The sequence below is a fragment of the Lepisma saccharinum genome, chromosome 30 (assembly GCF_977018435.1).
Source record: "Lepisma saccharinum chromosome 30, izLepSacc3.1, whole genome shotgun sequence".
NCBI lineage: Eukaryota > Metazoa > Arthropoda > Insecta > Zygentoma > Lepismatidae > Lepisma > Lepisma saccharinum.
The window spans coordinates 22,674,463-22,692,193 of NC_139258.1; the positions used below are offsets into that span (position 1 = coordinate 22,674,463).

Here is a 17,731-nt window from a genome sequence, read left to right on the forward strand (position 1 = left end):
CCCCAACACCCCATTTCCTGCTTTATCAAATAATTTAGCGATGTTTTGAATACCGTGATGCTCACCATCTTATACAGAGTGTTTCAAAAGTCGCACAGCCTAACTTTGGAAATGTATATCATGAAAACCGTAAGAGATATTTACACCGGGTTTTCTGCATTATAAAGCCTCATCCATTGAGATATTTTTCAATGCTTAAAATTATCAAGTCACTCCGTACAGAAAATTATATAAATTAATAACTGACGGAAAGCAGCATTCAATTTTTTCCAGAAATGAACTTATGAGTAAGAACAATATGTAAGGGTTATTATCGAAGGGTCTTAATTAGACATTTCATGACTGATGCCATGTCAGTCTGTCATTTGCGACCAATATTGGTCATGTGCAACATTTGATGAATTTTTGACTGGCGATTTTATGGATTGAGTGAAAAGTGCCATTTTTGGGACATATCTCCGTATATGGCAACACTAGCAGGTCGAAATATTGCCAACAGTCGCATGCAACGTGAAAAATCGTAAATCAAGATGATGTGCCGAAATTGGACTCTCGAGAGAATCCTATGCTGCCCCTGGTTACATTGAATTCTCTTCGCTCACTTTCGTCGCTACCGTGCCTGTTTTTTTTAATTGATTCAGCATGGTATATTCATTGGACCAGTGCGTGTGCATTGCTGAAAAGTATTTTACTACGAATTCTTACACTCATGTGCAAGAGGTTTTCAAATAAAAATGCCCTGCTTCTGCTGTACCTCACAAAGCAACTGTTTTACAACCAGTCAAACACAAATGATCCCACAAATTGTTTAAGAGTTGGTATTTATTGTTGGAAATCAGTTCTCAGATGTTTTCAGCAAATTAACAACATTTTTTAAAATAATGTAATTGCTTTTATTTTGATAAATGCTAACATAAATTTATGAACCCAGTGATAGCCTACAGAATTAGTTTAGTGCAAAAAACCCGGTGTAAATATCTCTTACGATTTTCATGATATACATTTTCAAAGTTTGGATTGCGCGACTTTTGAAACATACTGTAGTATGCACAATTGCTAATATGTGGTTTCCCGGTGCCTGATTTTCAGAGCTGGCACCTAGCTTTGAAGAAAATTTATCGACCACTGCAAATAATACTTAATAGGGATAAATCTAATATGTATATTGACAGGGTGTCTACATCTTCATAAAAACAAAATTCCCTTACTTTTCCATGTTTTCTCAGTCCAATCATTAAGACCATTATGTGGAAGAACGGTAGCTAAACATTCACACTTAGAATCCATCTTAATCCATAAATGCCCAGCATGTGATATTTCATACGCTAAACAATATTGTTATATTTTTTATATATTTGTGCATTGTGGTATTTTCTTGCTCACATATTTGCTTAAATACCAGAATACATCCTAGAGAAATGTAACTGACCACTCTTGGCTGTATTCTTCACTTTATGTTTTGTTGAGTTATGTCTGTACATATGCTCCAGGAGACGCTTGATAAGAGTGTATGATATTTCATACACTGGACATTAAGGAGTACTACTGCTGACTGCTTATCACTTGCATCATTCTGCATGTGTTAGAAGAAGAGAAGGATCCTAGATTAGACTTGGTGGGGTCTTACAAGTTAGTGTTTCTGGTGAAATTGATTGTGCTGTGCCAACCTCCATGGCAGAGTGGTTAGCACAGTGTGCTACGACACCAGGGTTCGAATCCCGGCATGGTCATGTTTGTGAGCTCAATTTCATCATATCATTCTCATCTTCGCCATTAGCCAAAAGTGGTATAAATGTGAAGCAAAATAAACCAAATCAATCAGTGGAACCACTGGACTTGGTTGAAACTCCAAATGAGGATGGACAAAATGTACTCTATGCTGATTTTCTCAGACCAGTGAAACGTCCAAAGGTGTCACAAAATTCTGTTACAGAAATAGATGTTGGACGAATAAAAGCCTGAATAACGCTTTCATATTCCCTCCTCAACTTGAAGTATAATGCTTTCAGAATGCATTCAGGATTGGTACAGAGTACAGTTGATACATGGGAGGTTTCGATTTATTTGATAAGCTGAAGGGAACCTATCACATTCGCATAAGAAGCAGGAAATGCTATTGACCCATTTTTAGATTGATTTGGTGTTTTAAGTCCACTTTATGCACAGTAAGACTAATCGGGACTGGACTTACAGCTTAAAGTGGGATCCAAACCACCATGTTCCTCCACCGGGTTTTGAACCTGGCACCCCTTGATTACAAAGCGACGACGCTACCACTGCACCGTCAGGGAGGGCTGACCCATTTTTGGATTTTACGCTTCAGATTTATAGAACAGGACATGCTACTACTTGAATTCACAAGGCATTAGTTTTAGCATAGCTTAGTGGGTCTGCTTTCGATTATCCCAGGAGAATCCATACAAAAACATCATCTCTGGTATCAGAATAGGTGAGATACGATAGCACAGATCATTTTGCTCGTGAGGAACATTGTCATGGTGTGCAGTGGGCAGTGCGGCAAATATGCACTGAGTGTGCAAAGTGTAATGTTGGATTACATCGTAAAATTTATTTTGTTTTTTACTCATTGAAACTGCTGATCTATCAGTTCAGTATTCCTTCCAAACAGCATGAAGTGTATAATATTGTTTTCACATGATAACGTGTATTTTCATAAAATAATAACCAATTCTACCATTGCAATTGTTCTATAATGACAATACAGCAAATAAAATCAATATGTTTATTGTGTTTTATGAACAAAGAATCTCAGTTTGTGTTACAATCGACAGAACTATTCTAATAGTCTGTAACGTATGATATATCATACTCTGGGCAGTAGTGTGTATTTTTTACCATTAATACATTAAAAAAACTATGAAAATCTGCTTGATCATCAAAATTTTGTATTTCTTACATATGAGGAGTATCAGTAGATGAAAAATCCAAACTTTCACGAAAAAAGTTGAAATTTTTTTTTTAGCCAGTAATAGGTTTATCAAGTTTTAGAAAATTAATTTCCCCTAATAATGCTAAGGGAAACTGAACGGTAACTGAGTGGGGGGTGGGGTTAGTTAATGATTGGCAAATAATACATAATTATAGTAAAATTTAGTAATTTATATCACCCAAGATAACTAGAGAGTTCACCACGGTTTTGCATCCTTATCTCACCCCTCTTCCTGCTGAAACCACAAGTCATGCAACGATTGAAAGTGTTGCCACATCTTTTCTCCTGTCTCGTCTATCACCAGCCAGGCCTCTTCTTGGTATGGTCACTGCATCACCCAGAGGCACGTATGTGAGGGAGGGATGAAGACATGAACGTTAGAAAAGAAAGGGACTGATACAAATCTTTTGCGTGTCTCGAATAATGCTAAAGGGAGCAAGTGAAGAACGTCCACCTGCTTTAGGGCCAGGGTTGGGAGTGGCAAGATGCTTGGCAACTCTGATCTAGCTCTCCTTTGTCGGTGTGGACTACACCCCTAGATTTATGGCTGTGGTTTTCTCTCAGATTGGGAAAATGAAAGATATTATAGTTTGGCGAAGCCTGTATCTACCAAAGAATCCTCTCCCCCCTTCAAATGCAACAAGAAAGCAGTAAATTCCAATAGCACTTATTGTAGTAGATTTCTACATGATAAAAGAGTTCCTGGAGTATTTAATAAACCATTTCTACTTCAAACTGAAGTATAATTTGTGCACGAGAAACTTCTTGCTTATCCTGCTTTCTTGTTCCAAAGATATATTTTCCTGTACTACAACAAAAACATTGATTTTTATAGAAATAATGTAAATTCCCCTGACATTTCCAGGATTTCCAGATTGGTAGACACTACGGATGGACGATACCGGAAATTTGATATTTTGATACATCGGCAAAAATATATCATCTCCACAATATATAGTGCCAAATATCGTGATGATACATCACCAAAATATCGTGATGATATATTGCTGACATGATATATATTGCCAGAATATCGTGACGATATATCGTCTAGTTGATTTCGCCTAGACAATATTTTTTCAATATCGCAATGTACCGTCTGGACGATACATCGCCCAACACTAGTAGACACACTAATTGATATCAGATTGTTCATTTATTGAGAAAAGTGCTATTATTGCAGTACAGTATATATTTCAAATGGATGTTTGTGTGTTGTACATCTCAAAACATTCAGCGAGATTGAAATAAATTTTACATTTTTTGCATTGCTGTGTTGTCTTGCTTCTGTTTATGTTTTTGCAACACACAATGTTTGTTGGATTTTTCTCCCAGAAACTGGAATATGTGTTTTTTATCTGCAGGCATAGGGGTTTTGTGCCTTAAGAAGGCCTATTTCTGGTGTCGCAGAGCTAAACAAACGCCGCTAAAGTTCTCTAAATACAAACACAGAGATGGGAGTGATCTGTACTGAATGCGTAAAAACACATGAGTGCAAAAAGAGAAAATGATAGTGTAAGATACTGTGAGCACTATCTGCTGTAAGATACTGTGAGCACTATCTGCAGAAAGTATCACAAATGCAAGCATAAAATAAAGTCAGGGAATTTTAAAAATACATCCAAAAACCTCCAAATGTGTAGTAAAATTATTTTTTTTGTACTTCCAAGGAAATTTAATTGTTTACTTAGCCCTGGTTCATGATGGTAGATATTCTCTATAATTTTTTTTTTTTATAATTGACACTAAAAATTATCTTCCTCCTTGTGCTGGTAAATACTTATTAACAGCGGTTCTCAAACTTTTTTCTCATTGTACCCTTTAGTTGTAACTCAACGTCTCATGTACCCCCACAAAGGTTTTTTCTCCGAATAAAGTTGTTGGAGACGTGTATCAGCAATAGAGCAAAATGGCATTCGGGCTGTATGTGGAAAGATGGTAAACATATAATCCTACGTTTATTATTATATTGGGTGTTCCTACGTGTGCAATCTTTATGGTTAGTAATAAAAATAAAAATGTGAAACTCATGTATGCTGAGAAGTATACTATAATTTTCATATTTTTTCGAGAGTTATTGAAAAAAAAAGGGTAATGAACAGAAATAACTTTGTAAACAAACTGTCAAGAACAATGTTTTAGCTTTTTATTGTAAATCCTCAGAGATTTTAGCTATAAGGGTGTGCCTGCACAGTCTGACTTAGTTTCTTGATGTCTAGTTGTGCATATGAAACTTTCAAGCAGAGATTCGGCTCCAAATTTAGTATATTTCGGTACTAAACTTCACCAACAATATACCTAGTCGTACTCATGACGTTTTTACAATTTATAAAATGTTCGTGGGTTTTTTAGTTGAAGAATGAAATGGGTAGATATTTCGAACGAGTATTTTGTTTCAAAACATGTGGAACAAAGGTAAGAGTGTCGGTGACAAAATCAGCCTTATTTTCCTGTTGAGTTTTAAAGCTATGAAGTTTGAAGCAATGAAGTCTGCTCTATACATATCTGGAGAAAAAAATGTCTGGGCATTCTCAACATTTCTCTTCCGAGCTGATTGCATACACCCTTCAAGTCGTTCATGTACCCCTGGAGATATGCGTACCACAGTTTGAGAACCACTGCTTTATAGATATTTCAAATGTTTTTATAGCAAATTTTTCTTAATGTTATTTTCACTAGTGTTGAAGAAACTTTAATTTCTTAACTTGCAATTGCAGTAGTTTAATACTTTTTTTTTTTTTAAAAAAAAAAGGGCCTCCCAGATGGTGCAGTGGTGGCGTCGTCGCCTTGTAATCAGGGGGTCCCGGGTTCGATACCCGGTGGAGGCACATAGTGGTTTGGATCCCACTTTAAACTGTAGGTCCAGTCCCGATTAGCCTTACTGTGCATCAAGTGGACTTAAAACACCAAATCAATCAATCAATCAAACTTTAAAAAAAACTTGGTTAATTTCATGGTAAACCAGGTGGAAATTTCTTTAAAATTACTTGGAGAATTATTCATCAATAATTTCTGTTGTAAGAACTTCATTTTAACCCTTAATTGCTATGGACCATCTCTCAGATCATGCTGAATTTTTTCTTTTAGTTTATTTCTTGCACACCTTCAACCACAAGTAGACCCTTCTCCACACCTTTCATTGGCTACATTGTGTCAAGGACATGAGGTCTTGCCTTTGTTTTTTCAAATCTTATTATATTCTATTTTCGACGAGTGGTCTGGTAGACTTACATAGTAATGTGTGTTTTTTTTATGTTGTTTCAAATGGCTTGTAACTTATTTTCAATTTCATCCAAATATTACGTATTACTTTGAATTACCTCTCTTCTTACAACATAAACATGTAGAAATTTTAAGAATTTTTTAATTTAAAAAATAAAATAGTGGAGCCATTGTTGTAATTTTTGACTAATTTTCTTCCTCTTTACATAAATTACGTTACTTGAACAAAACAATAAAATTGAAAACTGTTTTACAATATTCTTCTATAACTGCTGACCTCCATGACAGAGTGGTTAGCACATTGGGCTACGATGCTAGGTTGGATGTTCTTTGTGAGTGTCCCTTCATCATATCATCATTCATTCTGATCTTAATGATTAGGAAACAGTGGTAGAAAAACGAAGTAAAGTAAACCAATTCAATCAATTAATCAATCTTCTATATAATATAAATAACCGATGGCTCAACAGTCCTGGAAGGGGCTAGGCCGATTTCCTGACTTCCAGTCTCCCTCACACAATCCTACCTAGAGGAGTGGAGATCGTCAACCATTAATGGGGTGATGTGGGGTCAGCACGTCGAACCCCCAGCCGTTATAGGAGGCTTCCGATACTGGATTACGCTACTCACTCGTAGCTCCCCAATTAGCTCATGATGGTGGGTTGCCACTGCTCCCATACACAGGCCGAGAACCCAGAGACTGAACCCAGGTGGACTCGATCCCATGCTGTCCTGCAGTCGGTTTCCAAAGCACAGCACCTTAGACCGCACTGCCACAGAGGAGGACCAATCCTCTGTAATCCATGTCAAGTCACATGAAAGGCGTCAGAAATTGAAAATAATAAAACTGCTAGTTTACGGTTCAAAATCAAAACGGTATTTTGACAGACCCGTCCATAGCGGTTATGTGATTATGAATGTCATTCGTACTTTATCGTAGGGAAGTGGCAATTGCATTACAGAGCAATAAACAGCATATTAATTATTGTATAAAAGCTAATGTTTCACAAATTTTCATTGGTGTCATCAGATGCAGTGGAGTAGGAAGAAAAACACTTGTATTATATGTATAATAAATAATAACGTATGATGCAACAGCCCATGAGGGCCAAGGTCTACCTACTGACTTCCGGCAGCACTTCCACATTCCTTTGTAGAGGTGGGCAATTAACCAACTAGTTACGTGGTGATGTGTGGTCAGCACGCCCCCCAGTCATTGATAGTAAATAATACAGTGGAACTTTGATAACTCGAACCTCAATATCTCGAATTCCTTGATAAGTCGATTTTTTTTTAATTCCCCTTGAATTGTCCATAACACTCAATAATAATTTTATCTCAACAACTCGAATAAAACCTTGATAAGACGAATTTTTGTACAGTTTATGGGATGCTGTTCGAGCTCAATAACTCAAAGGTAGAGTATGAAAAACCTCTATGAGTCGAAGTTAAATTCCAATCACCTCTACAACTCGAAGTTTTAGTCTCATGGACCTCAATAAGTGGAAGTGTAGGGTGCGTACATACAATGTCAGGTCATCAACAATTGTGTCGGGATTTGAACTCCCCCACCCTGCCATGTATGTAACCATCATTGTTAATGTGCTTAGTGTGCATGTAGAAGTGTTGATACATATGTAACGTACATAAAAGTTGCAGGTTATGATGTCTGTGAAACGAAGTTGTAAGACATTAAGTGTTGAACAGAAGCGGAAACTTTTTAAAACGGTTGACAAAGGCATTAAGTAAGAGTGAAATTGTGAAAGATTTTAGTTCATGTAATCATGCATAATTTTCTTTATTTTTTTCCAATGTACGTACTTCTTGACAATTCAATACGTACAATCTAATTTATTACATTCATAATTGTAGGGCCTACTGTTCTTAAGTGATTTTATATAGTATGTACATACTTGTAGTATGTACATACTGTCATGTATGTATGTATGTGCATACAGTACTGTACCAAATATTTTTCCAAATCAATGTTGTACATATGTGCGTAGTGCATCTAAAGTTTTGTTCAATAAAATTTATTTCCACGTACGTTGTACTGTACAGTATACATATTAACTTATAATGATGCTACATACTTTATAGGCATACATAGTGCCGACATTCAGAAGTGTCAGTAAACTTTAGACCTCTATAACTCGAAGTCTGCGATTTTGGCCCTCAATAACTCGAACCGTGGTAAGTCCAAATCCTTGATACCTCGATATTTTTCATTTTACCCTCAAGTTCGAGTTATCAAGCTTCCACTGTAATGCACTTTCCAGCACAAGATGTAAGACATTTTTTTGTGTCTTATTTTTATCTTGTCTACTGAGACTTCTCCATTAACACTTGAAGCGGACACTTTTCTCCCACCATTTTTGTAATATGAGCAATTCTACTTTGTTTTAACACCTGTCATTTGTCAATTATAATGATAGTGCACAGATATAAAGTATTAAATGTGATTTTTCTCTCATTTTTCAGCAATGTCAGCATACCAGAAGTTCTTCAGTCTTAAGGCAGATTACTGGAAGGATGCAAATTTTCTGTACGGTCATGGACTTGTCTACTTCCACTTCAATGCTTTCCAGTGGTGAGTACAATGTTCTTTATCAAATGAATTCAGTTTCATTCATTTTATCCTGCTATTTACAGTGCCATTTTATGCATGTTTATAAATTATCTTTACATAACTATTCAGGTGCATGTAAAATTCTTTTAAAGTCCTGTCATTTGAAATAATCTGACAGCCAACAGAGAGGTTCGTGCTTGTATGTTTGAATCCAGTGTTTAATTATGTTTTTTTGTCATCTCTTTCATCAATTCATCTTCATCGTCATAATTACCCTCATGTTCCGTTTTCTTGATTTTCTACATCGTCTTAGTCCTGTGTTTGACTACCAGCCTGGGCATAGGTGTTCCTTGTGAGTGCCCTTTCATCATATCATCACTCATAGTTGACAGAGGATATTGCTATGTGGAGATAGATTGCCTAATTGACGATTATTACAATTCTTACAAGGCAAAACTGTAACTTAAACATAATTTATTTTAATTAAAGACATAAACAATAACAAAACACAGTCTATCTCCACATAGAAATATCCACAGTGTATCTTTATATATATTGTCTTTATCTTCTTCTCAACCTCTGTAAGTCCTCTTTGTCGCGATAGCCAGGGACGTAGCTAGGTTGATCAGTTCGGGGGGGCCAAAAACTTAAGATTTTTTTTCTATCAAACTATTAAAAACTAACAAACTATTAATATACCATATAGGCCTACATAAGTATATGTACAGTATATATATATATATATATATATATATATATATATATATATATATATAATCTTGTTGGAAGAGAACATTATTTTCTCCTGTAGCCCCCAAAAATTTACGGATATATACTCGCGAAATCCACGGCCATTATTCGGGAATCTAAATGCAGAATGAACTTATTAACTTAATGGCATCTAGACAGTCTTTAAAATTCCATGTATTTTCTCTTATGTTAGATTTTTGAGACACCAAGAACAATGTCATTTGTCCTTACTCCTTAGATTTGTAAATTTGCTCGAAGAAAATTGAGAAGTAGAGAAAACTCTCTTCCATGGGTTTAGATATAAAAGGGTGCTGGTATCAGATGTACGTACAAGTATGACAACGGTGCGAAAATGAAATGTTTGTGTAATGAGTTCAAGATAGGCATCACATGTATATTGCTTATACCAGAATCGAGTCCGGCGGCCTTTATTCTATTGGACATGCACGAGTCTTTTGTGGCGTCGTACTGTTCACATTGGAGAATGATGACGATACATATGAAATTTTATGCACGCATCTAGTTTCTTAAAAGTAATCTTCTTTGCGCGTGCAAAACTGAATATATGATGGCAATAGAAACAACAAAATTCCCGCGCGCTCAAATTATTGCGCTCTACTCTTTCAAGGTTCGATCCCTGGTACGAACTCCAAAATTTCTGTGATGGCCTAACATCGTGAGGACAATTGGGAAGCTACTTGAAATCAATATGTAAGCGAATTCTACTCTCAAAGCTAGATGGGACTCGATGTGATGACCACGCGTCACTGAATGGAAAAACACTTTGGAGGCTTTGTCCTTCAAAATTAATTTTACTGAATAACTGTACTTTTCCTTAGAGGACCTAAACATGACTTTTTTGCACAGTACAATGTTGTTTTCTTTCACCCTACTTTTATAGTTTTTAATTCAAAGGATTCCACTCCCGAAGCATGAGCATGACGCACTACGAAACCAGAGGTCCAAGGTTCGGACCTTGGAGAGGTGTGGTTGCATCATGTCTCGCATCGCTATTCCTTCAGATCATCATTCAGTCTCATCGTCGCATTTAACACAAGAGGGAAAAAGCGGCGTAAAATAACGAAATATAAATTATTGATTGACTTGGTTTATTTTACTTCACTTTTCTGACACTTTTTGGCTAATCGTGAAGATGAGAATGAGTTAAGATTAACTTGATGAAAGGACCATCACAAAGAAGACACATTCTCAGGCCGGGATTCGAACACGGGACATTCAACACGGAGTTGTCGGCCCAAATAGAAATGTAAATTAGAAAATGCCGTCTTGAATTTGCAGGAACCGAGTTCACCAGCAAGGGCAAATGATTTTCGCTCCCACTAGGATAGACAAATAACAGAAAATGCTTGATAAGTAATTTGGCTCTCCGTATTTCATGATATTATTATGTAAGCAACTATTATTCGCTATATACCTTTGGATAAATTTTATTTTTATGTCTAGTCAACTTTTCTGCCTAAGCAGCAGCCACAGCGTCTGCATTTGCGGGTGGAGGCCAGGGTTGTTAAAGGTCCAGAAATTTTAAATAAATCCAATTCCGGTCCAGGAGAGAAAATCAGCAAGCGTAAATGGGTTCTGGACCGTAATGAACATTTTCATTTGTAAAGTTTTCAATTCGGCCCAGGAATATTCTTCGGTCCAGGAACCTTATTTCCTGAAGAATTTAAATACGGTCAAGGAACATTTTTTTCCGGATCAGTTTAAATAGGGTCAAAGTTCCGTATTGAAATGAAACAATTCGTAACTTGGTACGAATTTAGATTGTGCGAGAGAAAAGGTTCCGGTCCTATAACGGAAACCTATAGAACAAATTAGAATGTATGCGTTCCCTAATCTTTAACAATCCCAGGGTTGTTAATGGTCCAGGCATTGTAAATAAATTCATTTCCCATCCGGGAGAGAAAATCAGCTAGTGTAGATGGGTTCTAGGCCTGGATTCGGTCCAGGAACCTTTTTTCCGTATGAATTAAATACGGTGCAGGAACTCTTTTTTCGGTAAAATTTAAATACGGTCCAGAAACCTTGTTTTGCGGCTGAATTTAAACACTGTCCAAGAACCTTTTCTCCAGGATCAATTAAAATTCGGTGCAGGAATATTTTCCGGATCAATTTAAATACGATCCAGTAACCTTTTTTTAATGGAACAATACACTACTAGTACCGAATTTAAATTGTGCGAGAAGAAAGGTTCCGGTCCTGCAACGGAACTCAATAAAACCCATAGAAGTTATAGGTAGATGGACCTTTGACAACCCAGGTGAAGGCTAAATGAAAAAAAATCACAAAATATGCAGAATTTTGAAACATATTTCTAGAGCATGCACACTACTATATAAAGTTGACTACATACCTCGTTTCCTTCCTTAATTGAAATGTGACTTATTCTTCATCACGTAGGAGATCAACCGCCATGGGAGTCAAACCCGGTGTCCTGTGTGGTAGTCGGACACCAATTTAGAAAGTCAATGTGTTGACATTTGGTCGATCAGTCGATCCTACTTAAATTTTTTCGAGAGGAAAACGAGCTGGCAGCTTCACACTCATAATTTCACTTCGCCTACCCCCGTGGCGGAGTGGTTAGCACATCGTGCTACAATGCCAGGTGTGCCGGGTTCGAATTCCGGACTGAGCATGGGTGTTTGTGAGTGTCCATTGATCAATTTAATCATATCATCACTCATCCACATCTTCGCAATTAGCCAATGTGGCAGAAGAGCAAAGTAAAATGAACCAAATCAATCGAAATTTCACTCGCAATGCATGAAAATGAGATCTCAAGCACTCCGTGATCCTACCGGAATCTCACGTTTACAGAAGCTAACTATGAAACCACTTCTCTGATCAAACTCTTCTTCGAACTAGTTGACAGTCATCAATTGTCGACCAATCAACACAGTAGGGCAAAAAGAAGCAGAAGGATATAAAGTTGGTACATTACAAAGGCTTATTATGGCCTTTCCTTCATTGCAGGTTATGAGCACAAGAGTTGAATGTGGGAACTTGAAGGAACCGCGACATCTTTGTCATTCATCTCCCGCCAGAAAAGGGACAAACAGTAGAATTTTGTCTCTTGCAATTTGAAAAGCCTATGTCCATGCTGAACCATAAAGTAATTAACCCAGAAAGTCCTAGCTACCTGCAGTGCGTTTCGGCGCTGCCGATAACCAGAGCCAGATGAAGAGAAGATTTTGTGGGAAGGGGTGACCTGGCATCTGGCTTAGGCCCCCTGGTGTGCATGAAGGGAAAGTGTGTTTTCAAAAGTTCCCCGACTTCCCAGAAAGGGACGGCCCATAAAATCATTGTATTTCCTACCAATGCATCCGTTTGTGTTCAATCAAAGTGTATGTCACCGTAGGATCCGAGCGCTTCGAGTTCTGTCGGTTGCGGAACTTCTTGAGTCTTTTGTCAACATGGTGCCAATCAGAGTTTCTTTCTGCCAAGGTCGTTGCACCTCTTAATCGGCTCTTCAGCTTGAGTGGCAAAATACATGTTGTACGGAGGAAAGTTGCACCGGAAAAATTACCTTCTTAAATACGATGAAACCAGTAAAACATCCACAGATATTTATTCGAGGGTGGTCCCTTTGACAAAACATCAATATTCTCAAAATTCTTCGAACGAACTGTGTAAAACATTGCAATACTCCAAAAACTGAACCTGCTCTGCAACACAAAGAAAATGCCTCATTTAGTAATCAATGTGCCTTTGTTAAGTTGGTAAGTTCAGTATGGCACTACATTTTAAATAATGCTGATGGAATAAATCAATAAAGTTTGTTAAATGACAACGACTCCTTACCACAAGAATATAATTATTCTTTATGGATATCCCCTATAACGGTTGGGGGTTCGACGTGCTGACCCCACGTCACCCCATTACTGGTTAAAGATCTCCACACCTCTAAAATTTTAGGTAGGATTGTGGGAGGGACTGGCAGTCGGGAGATAGACCAAGGTCCTTCCAGGGCTGTCGAACGACGGGTTATTATATATTTATAGATGCTAAAATATATGTGCAACCTCTCATGTCTTTCCAGTGACTTATTGCAAGGGTTTTTATTGTACTTGACTCAACACAATAAGCTTACTGTGTGAGGCAGATTCATACGAACCAAAAATACTCAAAATAATAACAATAATAATAATAATTTACTTCAAAATTACAAAAATGTATTTACTTGTTCTTGTTTAAATTTTCGATTCTTCGAAAAGTTTGTTAAGGAGTTGAGTTAAGTTGGTGTTTTTAGTCCACTTTATGCACAGTAATGCTAATCGGGACTGGACCTATAGTTTAAAGTAAGATCCGGACCACTGTGTATCTCCACTCATGTATCGAACCCGGGACCCCTCGATTACAAGGCAACAATGCTATCACTGCGCAATCCGGGAGGTTAAGGAGGATTCTCAAAATCGGTCTTCACGATATCGAGAAAAATATGCGACTCGAGAAATCGTACAGTTTGTGAAGATAATTACTTTTAACACGTTGCGTGTTTTAGACTGTTTCAATAGTAGAATAGATATTTGGTGCGAATAATACTACCTTACCCGGAGATATGAGGCATCCTGCCACCATTATACTTATTTAGCGTGTATTGCGCTCTGATTCGGGACCAGTTGTAACTGTTTGCATATATGTGGTTTACCGCTGCACAAGCGGTCGTTCTTCAATCTACTCAAGCTCAAAACTTTGTTTGGACGCAACGGCAACACTCAACGCCCAACCCTGCCTGTTTTTGACCTGCGACTGCTAGGGGAGGAAAGACAGCTCCCTCAAAATTTCGAGAAACAACGAAGTTCTAGGTTCCTACACTGACATCCACTATAGCTACAGGGAGGTTATTTCAGTCGTTCACCGCCAGCGTGTCGGCCGTTCGGCGGACTCTTCATGCAACAGGTCCCGGCAAATTGCGTTCAGGAAGTCCGTAACAGAAACAACTTGTTTTGTAATGTTTCCACTTTTCACAATTACAGTTACAATTACAATTGAAATAAGCACGTACCTTGTCGCAAGGATGCTGTGTGTGTGTGGAAAAGGTGTCCTCCCACATACAAATATTTCTGGCACCTTTTTTCTGATATCTAATCTTAGATTAGACATCGCTACTTTATCCTCAGTTGACAGAAAGGGAAGACAGCATACCGGCGCATAAAGCAAACCGAAAGCGTAAAATGATATTTAAAAGTAATAATAATGATGATCACTAACCTCCTGTGTTATAAGAGATGTTGAAAATGACCTCCTTTAACAGCAATACAACACGTTTCTTAGGTTCAAGAGATCCTGTCTATCGTAATTGCCTGACCACTTTTCTGCAAGAATTCGTTTTCACGTAATTATCGTACATAAAAACTCTCTGTTCAAGACTATATTTGTTTAACGACATAAGTAATGAATGAATAACAATTAACACACAATAAAGCACTGGCCATGAGTAGCACATTACAATAACACAGTATAAGCAACACGCGTACTGTTGAACGCAAACAGAATTGAACATGAACGAACACTGACGTCTGGTAGCCGACAGTGTTGCTAACCATTTTTCAGCAATGTCCCTACAGACGTAGTCAAAATGTCCCTACAACTGACCAAATGTCCCTACGCCAAGTAAAGTAACTAAAAAAACAACACCTCATTAGCATGCAAAACAGAAGATAAAATATACACATTTACTTACCAAATCTTTCTGCTCGGTGCTTCCACAATTAATGAAGGAGCGAATTTACAATACATGACCCCTCCCCGATTTTTGTAATATTTTGCATACTCACTAATTGAGGCCTCCTAATCACGAATTTCAAGTTAAGATTTGGGGGGTCACGTGTAGAAATTGCAAAATAAGTGAAATTGAGTGGTCCGCGATCGGCACGATTGCTCATTATTTAACGGAAGATTTTGTGTTTCCAATACTTAAAAAACGAAATATACATTCCTGATATTACTACGACCCCAAATTTTAACTATGTTTGCCTAACCTAACCTAACCGTACCTGAATGGTTCGTGGGGCTATCCGTCATTGGTTTGTTGGGCTACCCGTGCATGTTTTTTTCGAGCCCAAATTTTAACTACCGGTATGTTTGCCTTGCCTAACCTAACTTAACCTAACCTTACCGAGAATGGTCAGTGGGGCTATTCCTGAATGGTTTTGCGGTAATTGTGATTACGAACCGATAAAAAATATTATTTTCGTAGCACTTTAACAGCAAACGTTCATCATCGAAGACGCCATTTTCGTATCCTGCAATTTTATGATTGATGTACTGTTGCCAAATTTACCTATAATCAAATCAGTTCTTCTACATCGTGATTGTCGCTGTCACATGTAAGCACGTTCTTTGGGCAATATACTGAAATCCATAAATTTATTAATTAGCCCACAGCCATCCGCCTGCACACTCCACCTAAAAATCTGTACAACATTAACAACTCTTTTACTGTTCTCTTCTGCCATTCTTACACGATCCATGCTCTCCAAGTATGAAATCAACAGTGTGGCAACGCTGTAGACAGCGTAACTAATTGTAATTTGTTCATATCAACAAATATGGCTACCATACTTGTATACAGAGAATCATTGCGAGAATTGAAAAGCTTATTTTACAACTTCTACACGTTAATGAACATTTTTTCCCCCTCACCACAACATGTTAACTTGAGATAAGTCATCACGAATAATTATTTCGTGAGTATAAGACGTAGCATAGAAATTACAGACTGGTCCGGTATTGTAAATTCTTGCCTTAATGAATAATAGGGGTGTGCGGGACAGAATGTTTTGGGTCGGGACGGGATCGGGACGGTAATTTTTTTAAATCCCGACATTCGGGACTGAAAAATTTGCAATTTCCCGACCAAGTCGGAAAATTTTCTGGACGGGAAATGTTCGAAATTTCCCGAAGCACTGGAAATCTCGAATTTTACAAGTCATTTTCACTTTAAGTGATTGTTTTTGCATTTCTAGAATAAAAACTTACAACTTTCGATAAGTTCCAGAAACTTACAAGGCAGAAAACGTCGAGAATTAACGACTTTTTAAAGTAAAGAATCCAGCACACCCCTAATGAATAACGTTGAGTCGTTTACTGTTGATTATGTTATTTGAAGTCATACATGCTGCTGCTGTGAAGAGATAGATGTTGGTTGGTGATGCTGTATTTCCTGCAGTCTTTAACAATTTTGGTCCCATTTTATTTCCCTTTTTTTGTTTTTGTATCACTTAACATTGAAAATATTCTTTCCGTTTCCGCGTTAGAATGCGGCAATGTTAGCACTATTTTCGCGAGAGTGGAAATGTTTTCAAAAAGGAACTTGCCTTGAAAGTTTTTGGTAACCGATAACTGTTCCAAAATTCTGATGGAGATTTGTTAGTTAGTTCTTTTTTCTCCTCCTCGCTAAAGTATCCAGATAAACTAATTCATAAAATGTAATTTACCAAGATTGAAAAAAGTACCTACGTTTTCCCTCATTTGGCAAAATCTGTCCCTACGTTCCTACGCGGGCGAAATTTAGTGAAAAGTCCCTATGCGGAGGGACATGTCCCTACGGTTGGCATCACTGCCGACACGTATGAAGCGCCCTCTCGCGGCTGACAACTCACCCAACCCCCGATAAGCTGCAGGCGCTGTAGCGACAACTGAGGATAAAGCAGCGATGACTAATCTAAGATTAGATGTCAGAAATATTTGTAATTGCGAGGGCACCTTTTTCTGCAATCCTTGCGACAAGTTAAGTGCTTATTTCAATTGTAATTGTAACTGTAATTGTGAAAAGTGGAAACATTAGAAAACAAGCGGTTTCTGTTACGGACTTCCTGTAATGCAATTTGCCGGGACCTGTTGCATGAAGAGTCCGCCGAACGGCCGACACGCTGGCGGTGAACGACTGAAATAACCTCCCTGTAGAACCAGGAAAACTAGAAAGAAATGTGGTTTTGGGTTCATGCCACTCAAATTAAGTACAGTGTTTCTAACTGAAAGAAAAAATACTGAAAAACTATTTTGCAATATTTGTCATGAAAGTAAAATTTTCAGCAAATGTGGAACAGTTTGCCGGGGCCACGTGAACGTTTCGGGGGGCCAGTGCCCCCCCGTGCCCCTCCCTAACGACGTCCCTGGCGATAGCTGAATGTGGCAGAAAAGTGACACTAAATTATAAAACTACAAATACTGATCAGAATTTCCGAAGTCTTAATACAGCATCGGCATGTACAAATATA

General features: G+C 37.7%; 1 protein-coding gene across 2 annotated transcripts in view; it reads left to right on the plus strand.

The window, feature by feature from the left end:
* Utx (Utx histone demethylase) overlaps positions 1–17,731 on the plus strand; it is a 247,578-nt gene that overhangs the window by 26,066 nt on the left and 203,781 nt on the right. For both annotated transcript variants that reach the window (XM_083115210.1, XM_083115211.1), the window contains exon 4: positions 8,654–8,762. In XM_083115210.1, the coding sequence (XP_082971336.1) occupies positions 8,654–8,762 (109 nt within the window). The remainder of the gene's footprint in view (positions 1–8,653; positions 8,763–17,731) is intronic.